Raw genomic sequence first — 27,456 nt, 5'->3', positions numbered from 1 at the left:
ATGACTTAACCATGGTTAACATAAAGCATAATTCAAATTTAGATGGGAACACAAGATGGTTTAGCAATTGGGAGCATGAGGTCTGACTCAACTCATACTTCAGTATTTTCAATATTATATTACATCATTGTTTCCAAAGCTTTGAGAGGAGAATATCTTTGTCTTGATACTTTAGAAACAGAAATTATTCAGCCCAATATAAACTGAATATCACAGTGAAATTAAATTATATACATTTCTTCTTCTTATCTATTAAAAATTAATTTAACTACCAGTAGTTGTCCAAGAATACATGTGCCTTCTCAAGTGGTAAGGAATTGGACAACATCTGCTTTATCACTCTGGTTGTAGGAAACACCTGTTCTACTGGAGGCGGGGGATATCTTGACAGGGTGTCTTCTTCACCAATTGCAAGGAGGCAGGAACTAATTAACGAAGTAACGCCTTCTTCCTGTGAGGTCACGACTCCTTCTAGCCTCAGTATTCTTTCCTGCCTGCAAGGAGTGCATGCGTTTGTGCTTAGCTCCATAAGGATCTAGCACTTAGGAGTCTTGTTGAGTCTGTGCGTGTACTTGTTACTTGGTGTTCATTGTCACCCCCCTCCCCCTCGTACTGTGTCAGACGTAGTAGGGAATAGAGGAGTGATTAGGATAGACTCGCACTTAGAGCGCAAGGAGCGGGAAGCTCCCAACGACTTTGCTTAACACACGGTTCCCGCCAAGATGTCGACCGGCTCTTTCACGCCCCCCAGGGAGGGATTTGGTCGCTCCGCTGCGGAGGGGACCAGGTCGAACAGAGCAAAGACCATCGCCTTCACGGAGGCTCCTGCAGAAGACCAACGTAAGAAGAAGAAAGCAGCCAGCAAGGACGGGACCGCGCCCGCGAGCAAGCGGCCGCGCGGCCCTGCAGCAGTTGGGAGCTTGGCGCCTTCCGAGGGCATTGCCGTTAGCGGCGGCTCCGACACCGGTTCCTCCTACCCCATGCGGGATTCGGAGTCCCCGGTGCTCCCCCCCGGCCAAGAAGAAGCAGAAGCCCCAGTCCATGCAACCACCTCATCGACAAGGCAAGAGCCGGGGCCCCAGGGGGAGGGGGCGAAGTCCACAGGCCCCACTTCTCAGCCAGTAACCGCGGCAACAGCAGTCGCAGCCTGGCAGAACGCGCCTCCAGAAGAGTTTGCGCGCTTTTTGACCGAACAAATAGACAAGGCCCTGGATGCCAGGGAGAGGCGCGCCGCACCGGCACTGGCAGGCCGCAGGCAAACTGCAGCCCCGGCCGTGCAAGTACAGGAGGGGGAAAGGCGCCTGTACAGGAATCCCATAGACTTCCCGGAGGAGGAAGAGGAATCCTCTGAGAACGAAGAAGGGACAGGGGAAGAAAGGTTCTTAGATGAGGAGGGAACGGCTACAGAGCAGTCCCCAAAATTCTTTAAATTAGAGGACCTACAACTGCTGATCCCGAAATCCATTTCAGCATTGGACCTGCAAGATCAGGAGGGGGCAGAAGACCCCCCAGCAGACCCTGATTCCAACATTGTACCAGCCAAACCAATTAAGGGCTTCCCAAAGGGCAAGCTAGATTACTTCCCCCCAGACCAGGAAAGGGAAAAGTTTTTTCCGATCCCGGAGTACTTTGTGGGGCGCATTAGAAGAGAATGGCTTAAACCAGCAGCGCATAAAACACTCCCCCCGTCGTTTAAAAAGACCTATCTGGTCCCTCCACAGTTCCATACCATGCTACAGGCACCAGCCATAGACGAGCCGGTGGCAGCTCTCCATTCAGCGGACCTGGTCGTCAAGGAGGGAGAGGGAAATATTAGATACTCGCTAGATAGAAGGTCGGAGGCAGCCCTCCGAAAGGCCCATGAGTGGATGGCCGCAGCCATCAAGGCCCTCATTCCGGCTTCCACGGTCTCCAGAGCCAGCATGGTGTGGCTTAAGAGGATCCTGGAAAGGATTCCAGCTATGGATTCTGCCACCAGAGAGGGAGTGGAAAGTGTACTCTTAGCCTCCGCCTTTATAGCGGACGCCACTCTGGATGCCATCGCTCTGATAGCTAGGGCCATGGTGTCCACCATGATCGCCAGGCGAAATGCGTGGCTCCGCCCATGGCAAGCGGACGCCCGCTCTAAAAACGTAGTAGCGGCCTACTCCTACCTTGGAGAGGCATTATTCGGCAAACATCTAGAGCGGGTACTAGTCGAAACAAAGGACAAAAAGAAGGCAATGCCCAAATCCGTGAGACAGGAGAAAAGTAATACCAACTCTAGAACCACGTTTCGGTCCAACAGAGTGCTCCCCAGATATGCTGGAGAGGCATCTAAACCCAACTGGCAGCAGCATCAACGCCAACAGAGCTCCTTTTGGAACAAAAATTTCCAAAAACAACATAACAAACAGGGAAAACCATTCAAGCCAGACTTCAAAAAACAATGACTACCAAGACCCCCCAATCGGGGGATGTCTGTCCAGGTTCTTACCAGCCTGGCAGGGCCCTCATATAGACAGGTGGGCCAGGGAGGTAGTTCAAGAAGGCTACGTGATAGAGTTTGTAAAGTTTCCAAAACCACAATTCATCCCATCCCCACTGGCACTAAGACCTGCCAAAGCTCGCAAAACCCTCCAGCCAGTGGATCACCTCATACACATACAGGCGATAGAACCAGTCCCACTGCAGGAGAGGTTCTTAGGCACATATTCACACTTTTTTACAGTCCCCAAACGAAACGGGGACTGCAGAGCAGTGTTGAATCTAAGGACAGTCAACAAATCAATTCGATTGCCAAGATTTCGTATGGAAACTCTCCGAACTATTTCCACGGCCCTACAGCACAACGAATTCTTGACCTCCCTAGACCTACGGGAAGCATACTTACACATCCCGATCCACCAGGCCCACCGAAAGTTTCTGAGATTTGCGGTGGGCCTACAACACTTCCAATACAAAGCGTTGCCATTTGGACTAGCCACGGCCCCCAGAACGTTCTCAAAGATACTATTAGGTCCTATAATTCGTCTGAGAGAGGAGGGAATCCACATCCATCCCTACTTAGACGACCTTCTAATCAGGTCGAGCTCCAGGCAACAAGGCATAAGAGATGTCACCAGAGTGCAACACACACTGCAAACCCACGGGTTCCTGGTCAACCTCGAAAAGAGCTCAATCGAACCAAAAAGAAGGATCGAGCACCTGGGAGCCATCCTGGACACGGCAAAGGATTCGCTGTTCATTCCCGAAGACAAAATCCAAAGAATCCAGCAGGCGACCTCAGCCCTGCTGACCTCCAGGCAACCGTCGCTACTCAAGGCAGCCAGCCTCCTGGGCCTGTTCATATCAATGATGGACTTGAACCAGTGGGCCCGGTTCCACGCCAGGCCACTGCAACACCTCCTGCGCAGATTTCAATGGAACATAATCCAAAAACAGGACAAAAATATAAGCATCCCGACCTCAGTCCGCAACAGTCTCCAATGGTGGCTAATCAAGAGGAACCTACAGAAGGGCAAGCACTACTTACACGGAGAGCGCCCTCAGATCTTCACAGATGCCAGCCTGCAGGGTTGGGGAGCCACCCTCGGCCAAAAGTTCGTACAAGGAAGATGGGAGAAAAAAGAGGCAAAACTGCCCATCAACATATTGGAAACCAGAGCCATAGCTCTGGCATTAAGACACTTCCAAAAAGAACTGCATCAACAGCACGTAATAATCAGGACTGACAACGTGGCTGCCAAGATGTATGTCAACAACCAGGGGGGCTCAAGATCCCCAGGGTTACATCAAGAAGCGGAAAAGATTTTGTCTTGGGCAGAGAAAAACCTTCTGTCGCTGGAAGCGCAACACATCAAGGGAAAGCTAAACAACCAAGCAGACTGGTTGAGCAGACAGCAGATACAAGAAGGCGAATGGCAGCTGAACCCACGGGAATTCCGTCTGATCTGCAAATCCTTCGGGACCCCAGAAGTAGACCTCTTAGCCTCGCCGGCCAATGCCCAGACAGCCAGGTTTTTCTCGAGGTTCTTCCAACCGACGGCGGAGGAAACAGATTCGATGTCAGCGAAGTGGCCGACGGGACTACTTTACGCATTCCCGCCATTCCCGCTAATCCCGCGCCTATTGAGGAAGATCATCTTGGAGCAGGCAACGGTCATCCTGGTAGCTCCCAGATGGCCACAAAGGCCATGGTTCTCCACCATCCAGGGTCTATCCAGAGGCCAGCCACTGGCACTACCAATAGTCCCAGACTTACTAATACAAGGTCCACTATTTCACCCCGATCCAGCGTGGCTGTGCTTGACCGTGTGGCTTGTGAAAGGAAAAGACTAGTGCAAAAAGGATATTCTGAAAGGGTCACCAACACCATCATGGGCGCACGGAAGAAATCCACTATAAACATTTACAATGCTTCGTGGAGAACCTTCGCCCACTGGGCCGAAATCAGAGACATAGACCCGGAGAAACCGGCAATCAAAGACATGTTAGAGTTCTTACAAAAAGGATTTGACCTGGGCCTGCGAAGCGCGACGTTGAGACGGCAATTGGCAGCACTTTCCACGGTGTGCGCGCCTATCAAGGGCAATCCCATTGCCAAACACCCTGATGTGATGCGGTTCCTTAGAGGAGTGACTCTCAAGCAACCCCCAGTGATTCACAGGTTCCCCACCTGGTGACTGCATGCAGTCTTGGTCGCACTAACGAAGCCACCATTTGAACCCATTCAATCGATACCGCTGCGCTGGGTGAGAATGAAAACTCTGTTCCTACTGGCTATCACCTCAGCCAGACGTGTATCGGAACTGCAGGCTCTATCATCCAACAGGAAGTTCTGTATCTTCCACTCAGATAGGGTGACCCTTAGACTGGACCCAACGTTCAGCCCAAAAATTCATTCAACATTCCATTTGAAACAGGAAATAACAGTCCCATCATTTATGCCTAGCCCAAACCATCCCAAGGAGAAGCTTTGGCACACCCTGGATGTGCGGCGGGCCCTCAAAGCATTTCTGATCAGATCAGAGCCCCTTAGAAGAGCAGAGGCGTTGTTCATCAATGTAAGCCCTCCTAACGTGGGCTTACCTATGTCAAAAGCAGCCATCAGCACCACGCTTAAGGCTACGATTATTGAAGCATACAAGGCGCAATCGCTACCCATTCCGTCAGGGGTTACGGCCCATTCCATCAGGAGTGCGGCTACCAACGCAGCCTTCCGAAATTATGCGACAGTGGAGAAGATCTGCAAGGCTGCCACCTGGTCGTCAATCTCATCGTTCGTAAGACATTATAAGCTAAACTCCATGACCGCCTCCGAAGTAGCTTTCGGAAGAAGAGTATTGGAGAACATCATGGGGGACTGATGCCTCCCACCCTAGTTTTGGGGACACTGCTCGGGGAGGTCCCTATCAAGATATCCCCCGCCTCCAGTAGAAGGGTCCATTGAATACTTACTGTGAAGGGCCTTTCTACTGGATGGCAGGGGGATATCTTGGCCCTCCCTGGGGGGCTATCAGTCCCCAATGTTAATGCTCTAATTTTAGGTCAGGTTACCTGGGAGCAATTGTTAGTTATAGTTGACGTGTTCAATGTTCTTGTTTGTCTTCCTGTGGTCCTTGTCATGTGACTGCTTGGCCAAAAAACGGATACTGAGGCTAGAAGGAGTCGTGACCTCACAGGAAGAAGGCGTTACTTCGTTAATTAGTTCCTGCCTCCTTGCAATTGGTGAAGAAGACACCCTATCAAGATATCCCCCTGCCGTCCAGTAGAAAGGCCCTTCACAGTAAGTATTCAATGGACCCTTCCATATGCTGTTGTTATCCCAACTTTTGGATTGTTTAAATAAATATATTTTGATAGAAATTAATTTTGCCTAAAATAGTATTTTTAACTCTTCACAGACAGCTTGTTTTCGAGAAGAAAGGGATGTATTAGTGAATGGTGATAACCAGTGGATTACAACATTGCACTATGCCTTTCAGGATGAAAACTATCTAGTAAGTGTTTAATGAATTTTTTGAAGTCCATTCATTTCTTAACTTGTAGTTGCAAATGGATATGTGCATATTATCCCAAAATCCAAATGTAACAAATACTGATATGCAGTAGATTCAAGATAGTCAGAAGAAAATACTTGTTCATTCAGTATGCAATTAATTTGAGAAACTCAGTTCCTCAGGTTGTAGTGATGATGGCCACTTTGCTTAATTTAAATGGGAATTAGACCATAAAATTGTTGCAGGGTAGATCCATCAGTACCTCTGAATACCAGATTCTGATTATTGGTTGAATCAAAAGGTTGCTGGATCATTGGTTCATTTCAGGAGGGCTGTTCTTATATTTGCAGTAGTGTTCCAGAGTACTAGAAGGGAGTTTTTGTGAACTTAAACTTTGAAAGATGCTAAATGGCTTTCTTCTGTTTGCTTTTTAAGCAAGGCATAAAATTTCTTGCTTAGTCTCAACCTTGAATTCCTGAAGTTGGGTTGGGGGAGGGAATTGTTTTGCATTCCACTGTCCTACTCTGCAGCTGATGGGAGGGAGGGTGGTGAGAGAATAAATAGATAAGTCTTGCTGGGTCATACCTATAAACCCTTATTTCCATGAGAGTGGAGGATGCACCAGTTCCACCACTGAAACAGTAATAGTGTGCCTAGTGTGTAGTATCTGTTGCATATTTGCATTCCTGCCTGAATTAATTAAAATAAATATTTTCCTAGTACCTGGTTATGGATTACTATGTTGGTGGTGACCTGCTTACCTTGCTCAGTAAATTTGAGGACCGGTTACCTGAAGAGATGGCTCGCTTTTATTTGGCTGAAATGGTAATAGCAATTGATTCTGTACATCAGCTGCATTATGTCCACAGGTAAGTAGAATCAATTGAATGTATAGATTATTCATCATGACCTGTTATTTATCATGGTTCCCACAAAAGGCAAACTACATAGTCCTGGAATCATTCTGAAAGACCTGTAGCACTTAAAAGTTGTTTTGATGAAGGTACTGTTTTTTATTGTTCATAACTTTTAGCAAACTTCTTGAAAAAACTTGAGGAATCACTTTGGTAGGATTAGCACTTTCATCAGGGGCAACCACTGAGTATAGGTTGGATGAAACAGCTTGTAATGTTGTCAGAGGTGGAGCTTCCATGGGGACATCTGGAGACAAATGCCCCAGGAGACCGCTGTTTAATCACATAGGGGAGCAGAACCATCACCACCCCACACACCCTTCCTCCTTCCCCCCGGCGGCCCTCCTTGGCTTGGGGCGCTTGACAGTAGTTGGTGAGTGAGCGAGGAAAGAGGTAAGGCTTGGCTTGCCCCACCCCCTGCCAGACCCTGCTCTCTACCGGCCCGCCCCCACTGCCGCCCCAGCCTGGAAAGCCCTGTGCTGGGCCCTGCCAGGCAAGCCCTCTCCACCTTCCCCCAACCCCCTCAAGCCCTCCCTGCCTCCCCCCCAAAGCAAACCCTTGGAGCCTTCCCTGCCTCCCCGCACCACCGCGAGGAAGCCTGAGCCCTTCCACCCCCACCCTAACCTACAGCTTTCCACCCTCCCCCCACCCAAGCCTCATTTTCTAATCTTCCCCTACCCCTACCCGTACTTTGCCTCCCTCCCCCACCTCAATACTAACTTCCAACCCTCCCCCCCATACTCACCTACATACAGCCCCACTAAAGCCCATTGCTGGGGAGGTCCTTCCTCTTCTACCCTTTTCTAGGGCTCATTGCATCTTTTCCGCAATGGGCTTTGCTGCTAGTAGATTGTTTGGTTGTGGTGGGGGAGGGGACGAGGCGGAAAACTCATATTTTGCCCTGGGCGCCATTTTTCTTAGGTACTCCTCTGAATGTTGTTCAGTAGTGCATGGAATCACACACTTGATTTAGTTACATTTAGATTATAGTCCCTTACTCGGTGGATAGAGAACCAAGGTTTACACTGGTGGTGGTCAAGTGTCTCTCCACCACATTTTCTTTAAAGAAATAAAAGCTCCCCATTTTCTTCTCAAGATTTTTATATAAGGGAGCTTGAAAGAAGGAAAAGGAAATAAGTACATCTACTAACCTAGAAATTGCCATTCCATCTCTTCTACTACCATTCTGCTAATTCTCCACTATCTAGAGTTCTAAAAAAGAGAGACCTAAAATCAAGATATTTTATAGAAAATAAAGGAACTGATTTGTTCTGTCAAGAGTCTGAACTCTCAGAGAAGTCTTATAGAATATGTTTATCAAAGATTACCATATTAATAGTGCTCATTAATTTGAAAATAGTATAGTTGGGAAAGTGTTATTTAGTTCCTATTTTAGGGCCTTATTCAAAGTATTTTGAAATTTTTCACAATCATATGTCAGCATCACTGGCTGGTGTTGTGGTATATGTGGTATCTAAGGTAGATAGGAGAACCATGAAGTACTAGTTAAGGTAGGTTGAAACCAAAAAGATTATGAGGTCAGAGCAGATAATGGAAAGTAGGAATTACTAGGTCACAAAGGATTTGGCAGTTGCAGACTCTACAGAGCATGTGAAACTTTGGAAGACCTGTGGCTTAACCAAATGAGATGGGAAAAGGTAGAAAGAAGGAAGGCGAAAAAGGGAGGCAAGGTCTTCTTTTCAGCAATATGAATAGCTAAGGAAAGGATTTTTAAAACCCGGAAAGAGAGTGAGTGTTATGAAGGATGGTGGAGTGTGGCTTGTCATGGAAGGGAGGGAAATTGTGTGGAAAGTGGAGGAAACTGTTCTTCAATTTGTATATAAATTGTCAAGGTTACTGCAGTGGTCATGACAGAAAATATGCTTTCCTTCTTTAGACATCTTTGAGTTCTGCAGTGCCAGCAAATAACAGTGTGCAATATTTTCCATGTTTAAATGGTTAAGTTTGCCAAAGTTTAGCTGATGGTTAAATTAGATGTTTGCAGGCACACTTCTCCTCTTGATCATGCTCATTTTGTAACAGATCCTTTCCCAGTGTTGTTCTCAGGTTTGCCATTGAGACTGACTTGCCTTTGTCATAAGTCTTTGTGGACCCCCAAAGACAATTGTTTAAAACTTAAACTATAGTTCACTAGCATGTTTATAAGGCAGGATTTCCTTCCTTGAAAAGGTTAAAAACTACAAAGCAGTTTATTTGATCTGTCACTGAAATTTAATCTGTTTCTTTTTTATTTTACTTACATATGAAAGCAGAGAGGGAAAACACATTTATTTGTCAGCAGTTATCTTTTTCAGCTTTTTGAGAGCTGTAACTTTTCAGTTAATGTCTACAGAAAATTAATACATCAGACCGAGTCTAGTATGAATTAAAGCAGTGATTCCCAAACTTTTTTGGGTGATCGCCCCTTGGCTTCCAGTCCACGTCCTTAGTGGTCCCCCCCCCCCCCCCCCGCACACACACACATACAAACACATACCTATTTATTTCTTGGAATTAGGTCTACTGCAAATTCAGAACAGCTTCTAACACTGTAAACTGTAAAAACATGACACACTGTAAAAACACTCTGTAAAAACATGTAAAAAGAAACCCAATTTATTGAGCTGTTTTAGCAATATTGAATGGGTATTGAAAGGAAGGACGGAAGGAGTGTGTGTATGTGTGTGAGAGTGAGTGAGTGAGTGAGTGAGTGAGTGAGTGAGTGAGTGAGTGAGTGAGTGAGTGAGTGAGTGAGTGAGTGAGTGAGTGAGTGAGTGAGTGAGTGAGTGAGTGAGTGAGTGAGTGAGTGAGTGAGTGAGTGAGTGAGTGAGTGAGTGAGTGAGTGAGTGAGGGAGTGAGTGAGTGAGTGAGTGAGTGAGTGAGTGAGTGAGTGAGTGAGTGAGTGAGTGAGTGAGTGAGTGAGTGAGTGAGTGAGTGAGTGAGTGAGTTCTGGCTACTACCCAGAGAACTTAATGTCTGTGACAGCTTCTCTTGGGATGGCAGGGGGAGGGCCGTTCATGACTGATTGAAAGGGGCTTATCTACAGAAAATGATGCCTGGGGCAAGCGATGAAATTTCACTTCCCAACATCTGACACCCCTGAGCACCCTAAACCAGGACACAGCAGAGGTACAGTGGCCCTGTCTCTCCAGTCTTGTTCCATCTAAAAAGGTAAAGGTGCAAGTACCAGGTCATTACTAACCCACGGGATGATGTCACATTACAATGTTTCCTAGACAGACTATGTTTGCTGGGTGGTTTGCTATTGTCTTTCCCCAATTGTTTTTAATATTTGCTGCATGGGGAACCTGAATTGAGGGGAGAGCAGGTACAAAAATGGCTAAAATAAGTGACATTATTGCATTTCTAGTTCTTGAGCTAACTATACTGGCCAAATGTGAGAATGGGATACTTTTATAGAGGAATAAGAAGAGGAAGGAAAATCCATGAATGACTATTAATAAATCAGTTCTTTCTTTCTTTTCTGTCCCAGAGTCTGGTGTTTATACTCCCAACTGGTTGAAATGCATCCATAGATACTTACATGCTTTACTACCTCATCTCCTCCCAAAAAAACAGACAGATTGGAAGTTTCCATTTCAGTAGCCAGCATGTGTTTTGTTCATGCTTGTGCTAACTCAGCTCTAAGACATAACAGAAAATGCTGCTAAGATTTCTGTTTCCTGCAGCTCCAAATCTCAACTCAAATGGTCAGGGAATACCAGACATTCCCAGAAGATAACCCATTACTGATTCATCAATTCAGAAAGGGCCATGCTAGTACCAAAACTAGACTTTAAAGATAAGGTTCATCCTAGGAAAGATTCTGAATGCAAGCTAAGAATGAATGGAAGCAAATACTTTAGCAGGCAGATTTCTTTAAAAGGCAAACATGAACTTCACAGCTCACATTTAATTTTATTTTTCAGTGTCAATACAGGAATGCTGACCAAATACCAATACTTTTAAAAAGAATTCATATAAAATATTTGCTATGCTACTTCTGTTTCTTGGAGAGTGCAAAGTGTGGGTGTAGTGCCCCTAAAATAGCTCCACGTTGTGTTTTTCCTGATTGCTTCAGTACTTCCTGCATGATTCTAAGCTTCCCATTTCAGACCACTGAAGCTGTCACTGAAAAAGCTGAGGATGAGCTGAAATTAACCTTCCTTGGCATTGAGCTCGTAAGCAACCCCTGTTGTGACTCGTGTAGGACTTTTGAGGGCTTATACCAGGAGAGACAGTTCAGCAAGTGTGAGGATTGCAGACTGTTAAAAGCTTTAAGGTTAAAACCAGCTCTGTGGTTTGACTTCAGAAACAAACCAGTAGCCGGTGGATATTTCAGTTTCGTAGTAATATGGCAGAATTTCCTAGTTTCTGTCAGCAATTGGGCAACTTCGCTTACTAATTGAAGCTTCCAGATTGTCTTCAAAGAGTGTGATCTAGTCTTGATGTTATTCTGTTGCTATTAAATAGGTTTTAAGTAAGGTATGTATATACCTTCTAGTCATCTTAATTCCTCCATGTGCAGAATTTCTTGTTTGAAAACTTCTTTTGAATGTAATGTATTCCTAATTTTCACACATCCAGATGTACTTGCTTTCCAGACAAAAAGCAGACCCTACTTGTAGCAGCCCAGACATTCAGCAACCCTGTTCCTCAAGATCTGTTTACTCTTTCAGCTGGGCATTCAGAAGTTATATGTTTACCCTTTGCATATTTATAGCTCCTTTATAGCAGGGCATTCAGAAGTTATATGTTTACCCTTTGCATGGTTAAAAGTGGCCATAGTTATAACTAGTAATAATAAAACAGCTTGCTTCTTCCCTTTCACGGCCCTTTCTCAAGCATAATAAACAGTAATAGGGTGAGTAAATGAGAATGTCCTCATTGGATATTAAGTTGGGTATTTCAGATTATGTAGGAAATAACTCTTAAATAAACTACGACGTAAGAAAGAACCTAGTGGGTAAATAGTTGTTACTTCCTCACTAAGGTTTTACTTTGTATTTCCTTTCAGATTACGATTTTTGGGTCATCAGGTGGGGTGAGAGGGTGGACTTTTGCACATCATTGTGCAGTTGTCTACTTTCCAGGTTTTTGCCAGCTTTGCTGCATTTCCCTCCCCTCCCCATCTGCTTTGCTACAATCTTTCCAAGAAGATCATACTCAAAATAGGGGGGAAAGTGTGTATGGATTTCCATACCCAGCACCATTTCCTCTCTGTTTCTCCCCGATTTACCCCTCCCCACCCACTAGTGGACTTTCTGCCAATTTTAAAAATCTGTACTAGATATATTGCTGTAGTGTCCCACTAAGAGGAATGCTGCCAAAACAAGAAAATAAAGATCAAAGAGGCTACACTAGAACCAGCACACAACGTACTTGGGTGTAGTCATCTAACAATATACCCATCTGGGGACAGAGGAAGAGGTATAGGGCACAGGAATCCCCCAGCAGCCTTGACCATGTCACCAGCCATATAGTCATGGCAGGAAGGGTTACAGAGAATGGATAACCTGGTCAAAATGCACAGGCATAAATAGCCATAAGACAACATTGGAAGGATTTCTACTTGAAGTGTAGTACTGTTCCATCAAATACATAGAATGGACAAGTTATAGAAATTTAATGTTCCATACACCAAGCTTTGTCTTGACTGCTAAAGTAGTGGCTAGAAAGGTCTCATTTAAATATACCGAAGACAAAAGTTTTTGCAGCTAGCAGCAAGGTAGATTTAAATTAAGGAAGTTGCGTTTGCATAATTCTTTTTGTATATATCAGGGGCGTACCTAGGCAAACGGGAGCCCTGGGCAAAACCTAGGTTTGATGCCCCCCCATGGGCGGCCACCCTCCCCCACCATGACCAAACAATGATTTTTTCCACCAGGTTGTTTCAAAGTCACCATCACATTATAGAACATGCCCCAACTCACAAATCTGAACACAGCAATGGGCCATGCCACACAGCAGAAATAATTTTTTAAAAAAACATTTTCAAAATGCTTTCAAAAGGTTTTATTACTGCTATGAAAACATTTTATGGTGTTGTATCCAGTCCCTCCAATTAGAGGAAACAGCATCACTTTCAATGTTATTTAAACTGGGGAGCCCAGATTCTCCCTTTAAGGTGGGTTTAAAAGGAGAATCCGGGCTCCCTAGTTTAAACAAGTGATGCTGGAATCCACCCCCAAACAGCATCATTTTCAATGGTGTTTAAACTAGGGAGCCCAGATTCTCCTTTTAAATCCACATTATTATTATTATCATCATCATCATCATCATCATCATCATCATCATCATCATCATCCTAGAACAGCTTCTAACACTGTAAACTGAAAAAACATGACACACTGTAAAACACTTCTGTAAAACATGATGTAAAAGAAACCCAATTTATTGAGCTGTTTTAGCAATATTGAATGGGTATTGAAAGGAAGGACGGAAGGGAGGTGTATGTGTGAGAGTGAGGAGTGAGTGAGTGAGGAGTGAGGAAAGTGAGTGAGTGGAGTGAGTGAGCGGGAGGAGGAGGAGTGAGGAGGAGGAGCAGGATGGAGGAGCAGGAGGAGGAGTGAGGAGGAGTGAGGAGGAGGAGTGAGCGGAGGAGTGAGTGAGTGAGTGGGAGGAGGAGGAGGAGTGAGTGAGTGAGGAGTGAGTGAGTGAGGGAGTGAGTGAGGGAGTGAGTGAGGGAGTGAGTGAGGGAGTGAGTTCTTGGCTAACACACCAGAGGAACTTAATGTCTGTGACAGCTTCTCTTGGATTATAGCAGGGAGGGCTGCCTATGACCGGGATTGAAAGGGGCTTATCATTCACAGAAAATGATGTCTGGGGTAAGCTGCATGAAATTCTCAATTTCCCAACATCTGGACACCCCTGCGCACCCTAAACCAGGACACAGCAGAGGTACAGTGGCCCTGTCCCTCCAGTCTTGTTCCATCTAAAAAGGTAAAGGTGCAAGTACCAGGTCATTACTAACCCACGGGATGATGTCACATTACAATGTTTCCTAGACAGACTATGTTTGCTGGGTGGTTTGCTATTGTCTTTCCCCAATTGTTTTTAATATTTGCTGTACATAAACCCTGAATTCGAGGGGAGAGCAGGTACAAAAAAATGGTTAAAATAAGTGACATTATTGCATTTCTAGTTCTTGAGCTAACTATACTGGCCAAATGTGAGAATGGATACTTTTATAGAGGAATAAGAAGAGGAAGGAAAATCCATGAACACCTTATTAATAAATCAGTTCTTTTCTTTTCTTTTCTGTCCCAGAGTCTGGTGTTTATACTCCCAACTGGTTGAAATGCATCCATAGATACTTACATGCTTTACTACCTCATCTCCTCCCAAAAAAACAGACAGATTGGAAGTTTCCATTTCAGTAGCCAGCATGTGTTTTGTTCATGCTTGTGCTAACTCAGCTCTAAGACATAACAGAAAAAATGCTGCTAAGATTTCTGTTTCCGTGCAGCTCCAAATCTCAACTCAAATGGTCATCATCAGGGAATAAATTAGACATTCCTGCAGTAGAAGATAACCCATTACTGATTCATCAATTCAGAAAGGGCCATGCTAGTACCAAAACTAGACTTTAAAGATAAGGTTCATCCTAGGAAAGATTCTGAATGCAAGCTAAGAATGAATGGAAGCAAATACTTTAGCAGGCAGATTTCTTTAAAAGGCAAACATGAACTTCACAGCTCACATTTAATTTTATTTTTCAGTGTCAATACAGGAATGCTGACCAAATACCAATACTTTTAAAAAGAATTCATATAAAATATTTGCTATGCTACTTCTGTTTCTTGGAGAGTAAAAGTGTGGGTGTAGTGCCCCTAAAATAGCTCTTTAATGTTGTGTTTTTTTTCCTGATTGCTTCAGTACTTCCTCTGCATGATCTCTAAGCTTCCCATTTCCAGACCACTGAAGCTGCTCACTGAAAAAAGCTGAGGATGAGCTGAAATTAACCTTCCAGGCATTGGAGCTCTCGTGAAGCAACCCTGTTGTGACTCGTGTAGGACTTTTGAGGGCTTATAATTCAGGAGAGACAGTGTCTGAAGCAAGTGTGAGGGATTGCAGACTGTTAAAGTTTCTTTATGGTTAAAACCAGCTCTGTGGTTTGACTTCAGAAACAAACCAGTAGCCGGTGGATATTTCAGTTTCGTAGTAATATGGCAGAATTTCCTAGTTTCTGGCTGTAGCAATTGGGCAACTTCGCTTACTAATTGAAGCTTCCAGATTGTCTTCAAAGAGTGTGATCTAGTCTTTCTGTTATTCTGTTGCTATTAAATAGGTGTTCAGTAAGGTATGTATATACCTTCTAGTCATCTTAATTCCTCCATGTGCAGAATTTCTTGTTTGAAAACTTCTTTGAATGTGTAATGTATTCCCACTTTCACTAATATCCAGATGTACCTTGCTTTCCCCAGACAAAAAAGTAGACCCTATCTTAGCAGCTCCAGACATTTCAGCAACCCTGTTCCTCAAAGATCTGTTTACTCTTTCAGCTGGGCATTCAGAAGTTATATGTTTACCCCTTTGCATATTTATAGCTCCCTTCCTTTATAGCAGGGTATTCTGTGGTTGGTATGTTTTACCCTTTGCATGGTTAAAAAGTGGCCAGGTTATAAACTTAGTAATAATAAAACAGCTTGCTTCTTCCTTTCAATGGCCCCTTTCTCAAGTATAATAAACAGTAATAGGGTGAGTAAATGAGAATGTCCTCATTGGATATTAAGTTGGGTATTTCAGATTATGTAGGAAATAACTCTTTTAAATAAACTAATGACTTAATGTAAGAACCTTAGTGGGTAAATAGCTGTTACTCCCTCACCTAAGGTTTTACTTTGTATTTCCTTTCTTCAGATTACTGCATTTTTGGGTCATCAGGTGGGTGAGAGGGTGGACTTTTGGCACATCATTGTGCAGTTGTTCACTTTCCAGGTTTTTTTGCCAGCTTTGTTGCATTTCCTCCTCCCATCTGCTTTGCTACAATCTTTCCAAGAAGATCATACTCAAAAAATAGGGGAAAGTGTGGCATGGATTTCCATACCCAGCACCATTTCCTCTCTGTTTCTCCCTCGACACTCCCTCCCCCACCCACTCAGTGTGGACTTTCTGCCAATTTTAAAAATCTGTACTAGATATATTGGTTGTAGTGTCCCAATTAAGAGGAATGCTACAAAACAAGAAAATAAAGATCAAACACCCTACACTAGAACCAGCACACAACGTACTTGGGTGTAGTCATCTAACAATATACCCATCTGGGGACAGAGGAAGAGGTATAGGGCACAGGAATCCCCCAGCAGCCTTGACCATGTCACCAGCCATATAGTCATGGCAGGAAGGGTTACAGAGAATGGATAACCTGGTCAAAATGCACAGGCATAAATAGCCATAAGACAACATTGGAAGGATTTCTACTTGAAGTGTAGTACTGTTCCATCAAATACATAGAATGGACAAGTTATAGAAATTTAATGTTCCATACACCAAGCTTTATTCTGGACTAAGCAAAAGTTAGTGGCTAGAGTTGTCCTCACTTAAATATACACCAAGACAAAAAAGTTTCTTTTGCAGCTAGCAGCAAGGTAGATTTAAACTAAGGAAGTTGGCGCTTTGCATAATTCTTTTTGTATATATCAGGGCGCATCTAGGGCAAACGGGAGCCTGGCAAAACCTAGGTTTGATGCCCCCCCTATGGGCTGCCACCTCCCCCACCATGACCAAACAATGATTTTTTTTTTCCACCTCAGGTTGTTTCAAAGTCACCATCACACATAGAACATGCCCCAACTCACAAATCTGAACACACAGCAATGGGGCAATATGCCACACACAGCAGAAATATTTTTAAAAAAACATTTCCAAAATGCTTTCAAAAGGTTTTATTACACTGCTATGAAAGAAACATTTTTTATGGTGTTGTATCCAGTCCCTCCAATTAGAGTGAAAGCAGCATCACTTTCAATGTTATTTAAACTGGGAGCCCAGAATTCTCCCTTCAAGGTTGGCTTAAAAGGGGAGAACTGGCTCCCTAGTTTAAACAAGTGATGCTGGAATCCACCCCCAAACAGCATCATTTTCAATGGTGTTTAAACTAGGGAGCCCAGATTCTCCTTTTAAATCCACATTATTATTATTATCATCATCATCATCATCATCATCATCATCATCATCATCATCATCATCATCATCATCATCCACCCCCTTTGGCATGGATTTAAAGGGAGAATCTGAGGTCCCCAGTTTAAACAACATTGACAGTGATGCTGTTTTGGGGTGGATTGTTCCCCACCCTGAAACAGCATCACTTTCAATGTTTAAACTGGAGACCTCAGATTCTCCCTTTAAATCCATGCCAAAGGGGGTGGATTTAACTAATATCAATAATAACAACAACAACCCTTGGCACATTAGGCATTGAAGAGAATAAAAAAAAGAAAAAAACAAGCATTGGCAGGAAGGGAGTGGATTTAAAAAAAGAATCTGGGGAAATTTAGGGGGTGCCTGTTGTCAGGGGTGAAATTATTAAGATAGCACCAAAATGTCAGAGTCTCTTTGTGAGACCTTAAAGATGATACCACCCAGGTTTGTGGAAGTTTGGTTCAGGGGGTCCAAAGTTATGGACCCTCAAAGGTGTAATAGCCCTCCCCCATCTCCTATTAGTCTCCCCATTGGAAGACAATAGGGGGATGGGTAATTTCCCTTCCCGAGGGGAGTCCATAGCTTTGGACTCCCTAAACCAGTGGTGGCAAACCTATGGCATGGGTGCTCGAGGTGGCACTCAGAGCCCCCTCTGTGGGCACGCACACACAGAACCCCCCCCCAACACATCTAGGCTGGCTGAGCCACCGGGCTCGATTATTAGCATTAAAACCTAAGACCTGACTCTTCTTAAAGCAGTGCTTAGGTAACCCTGTTAAGCTTGCTAAACCCCCACTGATTTTCATGTGAAGAACTAAAAGCATGATCCCCTTTACTCCGGAAGTAAAGCCTTCGGTTGCTGGCAATGGGAGACTTTGCTTCTGAGTAAACCCTCCTAGAGGTCATGATTCACCTGGTTGCCGGAAGATTTGCACGGGTTGTTTCAAAGGAGAAGCCACTGACTACCACCCAAAGCTTACTTCCCGAAATGTAACGCGACGCCTCTGGAAGCTTTTCTCAACCGCTTTTTTTCTAAACTAAAAATCTCAGTATTCAGGTTAAATTGGCTTCTGTTGGCATCTTTAATGACAAATAAATGGGTTTGAGGTTGCCCAATTTAGGCGCACTTCCTCAAAAAAAAGGTTCTCCATCACTGCCCTAAACCAAACCTCACCAAACCTGGGTGATATCATCAGGAAAGTCTCCTGAAAAATCCCTGAATTTTGGTGCTGCTATCCTAAAATCTGCGCTCCCTGCAGGCCAAAAATGGAAAAAAAACACTGAAAATACAAAATATTTCACAAACGAACCTTCATTTTTGGTGCCCGCCATACAAAGTGCCCTGGGCAACTGGCCACTTTGCCCAATGGTAGGAACGCCCATTATTATATATTGTAACGTTTATTTGATTTGGGACAAAATTGTTAAAAATGTTTTTGTCCTATGCTTTAATGTAACCTACTTCGTGGTCCCCAAGGTGGTAAACATTAAAACATTTCAAGCATTTAAAATGCAAATATTTATAACAAAAATGCACAGAGAAGGAAAAGGTCTGATAAGACAGTGAGGGAATGCCAAACAAAAGTTTTCACCCACCTGCAGGAGACAAACAAGTCCCAATGGGGAGGGAGTTCCAAATTTTCAGTGCAACAACTGAGAAAGCATTTTCTTATATTACTGTCTGTCTAACCATGAGTTGCCAGCTTCCTGGTGGGGGCTGGAAATCTCCTGGAATTAAAACTGATATCTAGACAACAGATATCTGTTCTCACTAGAGTAGTAGAACTGTAGCCAGGTAACTTGGCCTCTATCAGTTCTCTACCAGCATGGCTCTCAGATGTTCAGGAACTACCATGCCACAGAGGCCTGACGTGGAAATCTGTAGTTCCTGAACATCTGGAGAGCCGCAGGTTCCCTACCCCTGCCCTAGAGAAAATAGCTGTTTTGGAGGGTGGACTCTGTGATATTATACCCCACAAAGGTCCCTGTACCCCGGCCTCCCTAGGCTCCACCCCTAGATCTCCAAGAATTTCCCACCTCAGAATTGGCAAGCCCTATCTATCCTCGGATGGTTAGGGCATACCAAAGCACTGCCTCTGAAGACAATTGGGGAAGTTGGAGAGCTTCATATGAAAGTATATAGTGGGGTGCTGTCTGGTTTCCGGGCTGTATGGCCGTGTTCTAGCAGCATTCTCTCCTGATGTTTTGCCTGCATCTGTGGCTGGCATCTTCAGAGGATCTGAAAGATGCCAGCCACAGATGCAGGTGAAACGTCAGGAGAGAATGCTGCTAGAACACGGCCATACAGCCCGGAAACCAGACAGCACCCCAGTGATTCCAGCTGTGAAAGCCTTCGACAATAAAGTATATAGTCCTTCAGGTTTTCTGGGCTCAAGCCATAAAGGGCTTTAATCTACGTGCCTTGATAAATTATCTAAAATTTCCTTGACTTGAGAATAATCTCTCCGAGCTTTTTGGTTATTCAAAAATACTATACGCTCTTTTGGGTAGAAGTCCTAGGTAGAACCTTTTGGAAATAATTAAAAGAAACCTAGTACCAGCTAATTCAGTTAACAATCTAAGTATATCATAAAAATATTAACCTTGAAAAGTCATTCTATAGTTACAAGCCACTCCTAATCATGTATCATGTAGAGGGACTTTTACTAGTTGCTCCCTCTCAATTACTAATTTGTTAAAGTGAGCATGTTCTTCTTTCTTTGCATGGGGGAAGGCTCCTTAGAGATACTTTTTAGTATATAGAGCCTTTTGGTGTTTTCCTATAGCAGATAAGGATGTTTGAAACTGCAGATGGGAAACTCTGTTGAAGTAGATGAATCCAAAGTGGATGAGTCCAAATACACAATTTCCTGGGCTACAGTTAAATTACCTGAAAATCTGAATGTTGACCTGTCACTTTTAAAGAAAATGAGCCCATTCCTAATTATGTAAATAAAGAGTGGCTCATCAAGGCCATAGTTTTATCTGGTACTCTTAGCTGAGTAATGCATATTTTGTTTAATGATGGTAGACTTTTCTTTATGTTTTCCAAAAGGTTCTAAGAAGGTTTTTATTGATTCAGGTGCAGTGACGTTTATACAGTTCAAAAGCTAATAAAAAAATGTTCAGAAACCTTAACATTTTCTGGAGCAGCAGGAAATAGTGATATTATCAGCCTTATGGTTCAGCTGTTTTCAGAAGTAAAAATTGGCTAAAATCCAGTCAACAAAACTTTAAAGATGTAACATAAGCAGTGGGGAAAATATAGCTCAGAAGAAGGCCACCCTGAATCTGTTGTAAATCTGATATAACTTTAAAGAGATTGGGGAAGATTTGCCTTTGTAAGACTGATATTTCTCTTAGTTATTGCAAACAGAACTTTGTGGACTCTCTCTATAAAATAATTAATCAAAATTCTTCCCCTAAATTGAACATGCAAACATCTTTCATTATTCTGGTTCCAGCATTAAGCTTTTCAACAAATTCCGAACTTTTGGCAACAACATGGGTGGCAGGAAAAAAATTACAAGCCTGAATCTTGATATTAGACTCGGAAGGCCTTGTCAGTGAAGGGCCTTGTACAGGGCACTGAATAGGACTCTTAAAAGTTGTTCCCAGTATTGTGGGATTATTTCTTGGCTTTATCTCAGACTATAGAGATTAGAAATCTACTTTCTTAAATAACAAAGATAGTATAGATCCTCAGGGTCAAAGAACACATTATTGTCAGGATATACATGAATTAATTACTCCTGGTTTTTACAAGACTAAATAATGGCTGCAGGAATTCCTGAACTAAACTGTCAAGGGAGGTTAACCCTTCTTCTTGTATTTTTTCTTGACCCCAGTCAACAGTCCCTGAGCTGCACTTTGTGAAGGAAATGTACAAGAACCTATAGGTGCATTTTAAGTTTTCCATGTGAGACAAGTTGTTGCTTGTAAGAGGAGGGTGCATTGAAATCAGGAAAAGCAGGAGGAGTTAAAGGTAAAATCTTCCCCTCCATCCACATTTGTGCAGTGAACTAGGAACACGTAAAACAAACACATAAAATGACAGTTTTTAGGGGGGAAAATTAGACTACCTTTCAATACACTTCTCAAGGCATTTTATAAAAGTAAAACCACATCTCAGACAATAAAACTTTGTAAAAAAAAAGCTTTAAAAAGCAGGTGGAAAGCAGCTTATTTATTTATTTACATTATTGATAGTCCACCTTTCTCTCATGAACTCAAGATAGATTTCTAAAACCCCAGTAGTTATGCTCTACATTTTCCAGAACAAATGTTTAATGCTGGAAAGCTTGTAAGTAATAAGGATATTACTTGTAACTGGGCTTGCCATACCCCCAAGGGGGGCAGAGGATCCCTTTTCCTGCAGCCCCTCCAGTAATCGGCTGGTAGGAGACTTATTTGCAGCAAAGGAAGATGTAGGCTGATGTTGCCAGCAACATACTGAAGTCACTTCCAGTGCTTACTGGTGCGCATTATCAGACCGCTTGTGATGTGTGATTCTCTGGTATTTGGGTGAAAACTCTATGGTAAAGTGATAATTACTGTAGCCGTTTTGCCCAAATGTAAGAGCATCCTTTGTGTTTGCATAAAGTGATGATGTCACTTCCAGTGTGTGCTACAAATGACATCACCACATTGCCAGCACTGCTGGCCTAGGCCTCACTTCACTGCTGCTTAGATAGTCCCCCAAACCCCATACCTCTCACAAGTTGCCTGACGTACCTGACAATTCTAGTAGTAATTCTTGACTAAAGGATTTCCATAGTTTAGAAATGACCTTTGTGAAGGATCTTAGCACAGGTCTCCATTAAACATACATCTGAAATTGTAAGTTCCTGTAACAATGACTGGTCTGATTATCTCCTAATATACCGGAATGTTGGTGGAGCAGTCTTTCAAGTAGATTGAGCCTAAGCCATTAAGAGCATTAAAGGTCGAAACCATCACTTTGACTTGTGACCAAAACAGACTGGTAACCAGCATAGGTAATAAAATATTGACTTAATGTATCATTACAGTGAGGCTTATTGCTTTGTTTTATTGTAGAACTCCCAAAAGAATTACTGAGGCTTATAGGGGAATAGACAAATATGTTGTTTTATTGATGGTATCTCGTCCAAAAGCATTTCATTTCCACCAGCTATGAAAATAGGAACCTTGTTGGCATTGTGGCTGCTATATTCTGAATCAGTTGAGGTTTCCAAATTATTGAAGTTCCCCAGCATCCTGACACCTTCCAACTTGGAAGGACGAAAGGCAAAATAAAACAGCACATCTAGGCCCTATCCCAGTCAAGCAGTTCAGAAGGAGAACCAACAACAGAAAGCATTTCCATGGTTTGCAGGCTGACATAGATAATTTGTGAGGATGAATAAGGTAGTTATTATTTACATCTGGGTTAGAAGCAAAATTGAAAAGGCTATAGCTTCTTCAAAATGATAATCTATAGACTGAGTGGGATGACTGTTGAGGAAGATGGAATCATGATGAGTATGACAACTCTGTCTACTGGAAACAATCAAATAATGTTAACTGCTTGTTTCATGCTTAGCACTTTATCAAAAGATACAAGGGGTGCCCAGGGCGCATGTGCACCCTGTGCCCCTGCTGCAGTGTAGCCTGCCCCAGAACACCATGCCCCCTCGACAGCCTGGCCACACCTCTGCTGCTGCTCCGCCTCCCCACCGCGTGAAGATGCTAACCTGTTTATTTTTTGTTTAACTTTTTTCTTTTTCTGTAACTTTTTGTTGATATATTTTAAAGGATCTGTACAGCTAAGATGTGGTAAAGAGGCAACTGATCTGCAGTGTCACAATTATTATGTGGGTTCTGTATCTAACTTTGTGCAAACAAACCAGGCAAACGAACAAGTTAAGGATCTGTGTTGGAAAGACATGAATTCTTTTTAATGTAAAATAATAAAAAAATAGAAACAAGAACAAGTTAACCCTATATTTCTAAAAGTCCTTATGCAAGAAAAAGCAATTCTCCTAACATTTCTCTAACTTGATTGAATAAGTGAGCTGTAAAACTAGTTATATTTCAAATAACTATCTTAGAATGCTTTAAAAAAAACTTAGGCAATCCAGTATACATACATGCATGCAGAAATCTCACCTACATTCTTTGGCACTCTTCTGGGAAATGTGAGTAGCTCTTCTATGTGACACTTTTTATATGCAAGACCACTATCTTAAAAAAATCATATTTTTATCGTGATGATTCGACAGATAACTAGTTCATCGTCTGATTCTATAAAATTAGCAGATAAGCTGATTCTATATCTGATAATGCTCATCAGTTGCTTAAGGAAATTGAAAAAGGCTATATTTGGCACTTTGCTAATAGTTAAGAAGTACACAAGCCCATACATTTAACACATCTCTTTGTCTGTCTTTCTGTCTCTCGTGTGTGTGTGTGTGTGTGTGTGTGTGTGTGTGTGTGAGAGAGAGAGAGAGAGAGAGAGAGAGAGAGAGAGAGAGAGAGAGAGAGAGAGAGACATTCCATCCTAGTGTTTGGATGAGCTATGGCCCCTAGAGTATTCACCAAGGTTGTAGCAGTGGTAGGTTAGATGCAAACTCTGTCCCTACCTTGACAATTGGTTGATCTTAGCAGACTCCAAGTTAAAACTACTATCTAATGTCCAGTTAATCCTGAAGGTCTGAAAGCGACTCAGTTTAGAAGTCAGCTTCCAAAAATCCAGACTAAAATCTATCCAAAGGATGTCCTTCATAGAAACAGTACAAGATTCCTCCATGGCAAAGGACCTTCTGCCCCCTAAACATAATCCTAACTATACGTTAAGGGGCATTGTCTATGACTCCAACCCGCCATATTCTTCCAAAGGCTTCTGGGGTTAATAGCATCTACCACAGCTATGGTCCATTTTGCTTGACTACATATGTGCATCTTGTACCTTTGGTTTTCAAGGTTATTGAACTCCCTCCATCATCCCTAGAAAGTTAAATGCCCCAAGTCATGTAATATGTTCCCACTCCTGGTGGACTCTTCCCCAAAACCTTTTGTTGGGGTTCTATTTCACCCTGTCATACCAAAAGTCACTCTTACCCCAGACTCCAATAGCTGTAGAGGGGGTTCCCAGGGAGGCTACAAAATGCCTGGATGAGAAGGAAAGTCCTTGCCATGTGCCTAAACCCATAAAGGGTAGGCAAATGTGGAATCTCTGAAGGGAAAGTATTCCAAAGCCTGGGGGCAATCATGGAAAAAACCTTTCCACATGTCCTCACACCTGGGTGGGGGAGGTACCATCAGCAGTGCCTCCTCCTGTGATCTCAGTGCCTGGGCAGGTACACATGGGTGCTGATGCTCCTTCAGTTAGACAATGCCCAAGCCCTTTGGGGCTTTGTTTGTCAACATCAACACCTTGAATTGGTCCTGGGAGCAAATTGGGAGCGAGTAGAGCTCCTTAAGGACTGGCATGATGTGCATCCAACCAGATGTACCAACTAAAAGCCTAGCTGTGGCATGCTGCATCAGCTCCAGCTTCCAAACTGTCCTAAGGGCAGCCCCATGTGGAGAGCATTACAGTAGTCCAATTGAGAGGTTATCAGAGCATATAACACTGTGGCAGATCCTCTTTGTCCAAAAATGGATGGCTCTGGTGACCCAGACAGAGCTTGCAGCTTTTTTACTATATTTTTTAAATAATAGACCTTTAAAAATATTTTATTATATTTTACCGTAATACCATGGGAGGTATCTCAGGATTAAAATATGCAACATTTTAAAGTACCAATCCAGTATTCAGGAGAATATATTTGAGGTATGCTAGGACAGAGACATAAACTCTTTACCAGGGGTAACTTGGTCAGAACTTATTAAGATCTGAGAAATAGCTTGATAGGGAAGAGAAGAATGGCAGTGGTTGTCTTTGCTGCCCTGTAGTTTGGCGTGGCTTCCATCATCAGTAGAGATTTGTCATTATATTTGCATAATAGTTTGCTCAGAAAGCCCTTAGTTTCTTGGCCTGCAAGCACTACCTCAGAAAAGGTCAGAGGCAGCCATTTCAATCAGCTTTGTTAGCTGGCTTGAGAGCAAACAAGCAACACAACGGGCAACTGGAGAACAGTATTAAGCAAAGAGAGGAAACGTGATCAGCTCAAGAGCTAGACAGCAACTGGCAAATGCTTCTAATTTTGTAAGCAGCTGAGGCTCTCCCTATAAGGCATTTAATGCTTGACAACAAAAACATTTTAATTATAGAGTTTGAATTTGACATGAAGGAGCAATTTTAAAAATAATATTACAATTCAAGGTCCAGCTTTGCAAATGGGAGTGGCTATGAGCTGGAGAGAACTCTCCCCATCTGCACAGGGACCTGTCGTCCCTCCTCTGCAAAGCCAGGATCCATCTTTGCAAACAGGGGTGCCTATGAAGATGGGGAGAACTCTCTCCATCTTCATGGCACCCTGCCGCCCTCCTTGGCAAAGCTGGGATGTTTGGGGGGCACAATTTCTGTTGCCAGGTGCTATTTCCTATATATATGCCCTGTCCACGTCTTTTGCCCTGGGAGGATTAGTTTTCTACAGCCCATTGTATTTTTTCACACAATGGGCTTTATTGCTAGTGAAGTATAAACCATTAATTCTGTCCCTTTATGTCAGACCAAACAAGATATTGAAGATCCATGGTTGGATCTCTGGTGTCTTGAAACTTTTCTAAATACCAGTTGTGGGGTGGGATTGAAACAGGGTCATGATGCTGCATGAGGAAGGTCATTGCCTTTTTCTTGTCTTTGCTACAATTGGGAAAACATATGGAGAAATTAAAATTTTCCCAAGGCAAATTGTGCTTCAAGGAAGAGGCACAATTTGCCTTGAAGGTGCAAGATGGGAGGATTAAATTCCCCTGTGGTCTCAATCCAAGTAGAGGTATTTGAGTCCAATAGCACCTTAGAGACCAACAAGATCTTGTGGGGTATAAGCTTCAGAGGAGTAAAGCTTCCTTTCTCAGATACCAGATGGTGTAAGGCGGCTTCATTTGTTTCTCTGATATCTTCGTGTATCTAATTTGTGTCTCTAATATCTAGGTTAGCCCTGCATTGTAAATTACTTTCCGTAGTAAAAGAACATAAGAACATACCTTGATTTATAACTGATATTTGTACATGCTGATTCTTTCTGTTCATTTAAATTAGCAGCTCTAAGTGGAGTTATAGGCTTTGAAGTGCGCAGGTTTAAAAGGGTATAATTCTGTTTTGGTGTGTACTGTTAAATTTGTTTAGGATTGCATTGTTAAACAGCATCTCCTTTGTCATCCTCATGTTTCTTTACCTTGTGTTTCTGAATAATCAAGAGATGTGTTTGTGGCAGTCGGGTCAATCAGAATAATGTTTACACATTATTGCAGTGACCCCGAAAGATAAACGTTACTTAGTCCAGATTTGTAAGTGTAGTATGCTGTATCCCTATAACTTGAAGTAAAATGGTAGAAAGGAGTTAAAGTGTATCCAGTCATTTCCATTCCTAATGTTCTTCCATTCTCAGCTGGTGGGAACAGAGAAGCTTCCAACTGCAAAAACAGAATAGAGCAAAAGGCATTTGTCTATATTTAGTAAGTAGTGAAAGAGGTGAAAGTCTTCTTATATACAGTGCTGAGGTTACAGTATGAGGTAGCAATTTACATTATAACAGCTGGACCTAGCTTGGATTCCTCTGTAGCTTCTTTCAGGCTGCCCATGACAGATGGTGCCCACAGATGGATGTGACATTCTTAAGAAGATTATTCCTTTTACTCCTTTAGCAGCCAGCACCTCCCACACCACACAATTCTAAAAGCTCTCACATGAATTAGCCTGACTTAGTAGATTTTAATTATTTAATTGTTAGACCAAGCCACAGACTTGTGGTAGTGGCATTAACAGGCAATCTACTTACATTTTTGCTGTCTAGGTTTGAGTACTGACTGTGACTGGCTTTTCAGTCCAGCTTCCCGTTACTTTTTTGTTGTTTGTTTTATTTTGTTTCTTTTTGTCTTTTTTCTCCTTTTTGGCCAACTGTAAGCTTTCATTTTGCAATTCTGTTCATATTGAAAATATTGATTTAAGTTAAATAAATGGACATAATTCACTTGTCTCATATTTGTTTTGGACGTAGGGATTGTTTTTCAAGCTTGCAGTTACATAAAAAAAGCTTTTTTTCCCTTTCTCCTTGAAATTACTATTCCATGGGTAGAACTCACTACGAGGCAGGAGTGGTCGTGGTGGGGAATAGTCTTGGCAGTTAGGACACATCCTACAGTACTTGCATGGTTGTGCCTTATCCACTGCCTGTCATATTATATTCTGCATGTTAATAAATAAATACAAATTCATGTACTTGTGTATGGATCTGTTTCTTCTCACACATGCTTGAGCTTGTAGAAATACTTCAGACTCCACATGA

The 27,456-nt window shown here is 42.9% G+C and overlaps 1 protein-coding gene across 7 annotated transcripts in view; it reads left to right on the top strand.

Moving 5' to 3' along the window:
* Window positions 1-27,456, top strand: part of CDC42BPA (CDC42 binding protein kinase alpha) — a 201,204-nt gene that overhangs the window by 72,950 nt on the left and 100,798 nt on the right. For all 7 annotated transcript variants that reach the window (XM_048508656.1, XM_048509047.1, XM_048508957.1 and 4 more), the window contains exons 4-5: window positions 5,886-5,981; window positions 6,702-6,850. In XM_048508656.1, the coding sequence (XP_048364613.1) occupies window positions 5,886-5,981; window positions 6,702-6,850 (245 nt within the window). The remainder of the gene's footprint in view (window positions 1-5,885; window positions 5,982-6,701; window positions 6,851-27,456) is intronic.

The sequence above is a fragment of the Sphaerodactylus townsendi genome, linkage group LG01 (assembly GCF_021028975.2).
Source record: "Sphaerodactylus townsendi isolate TG3544 linkage group LG01, MPM_Stown_v2.3, whole genome shotgun sequence".
NCBI lineage: Eukaryota > Metazoa > Chordata > Lepidosauria > Squamata > Sphaerodactylidae > Sphaerodactylus > Sphaerodactylus townsendi.
Note: the sequence above shows the minus strand (reverse complement) of the source record. Positions and strands in the feature narration are given on the sequence as shown.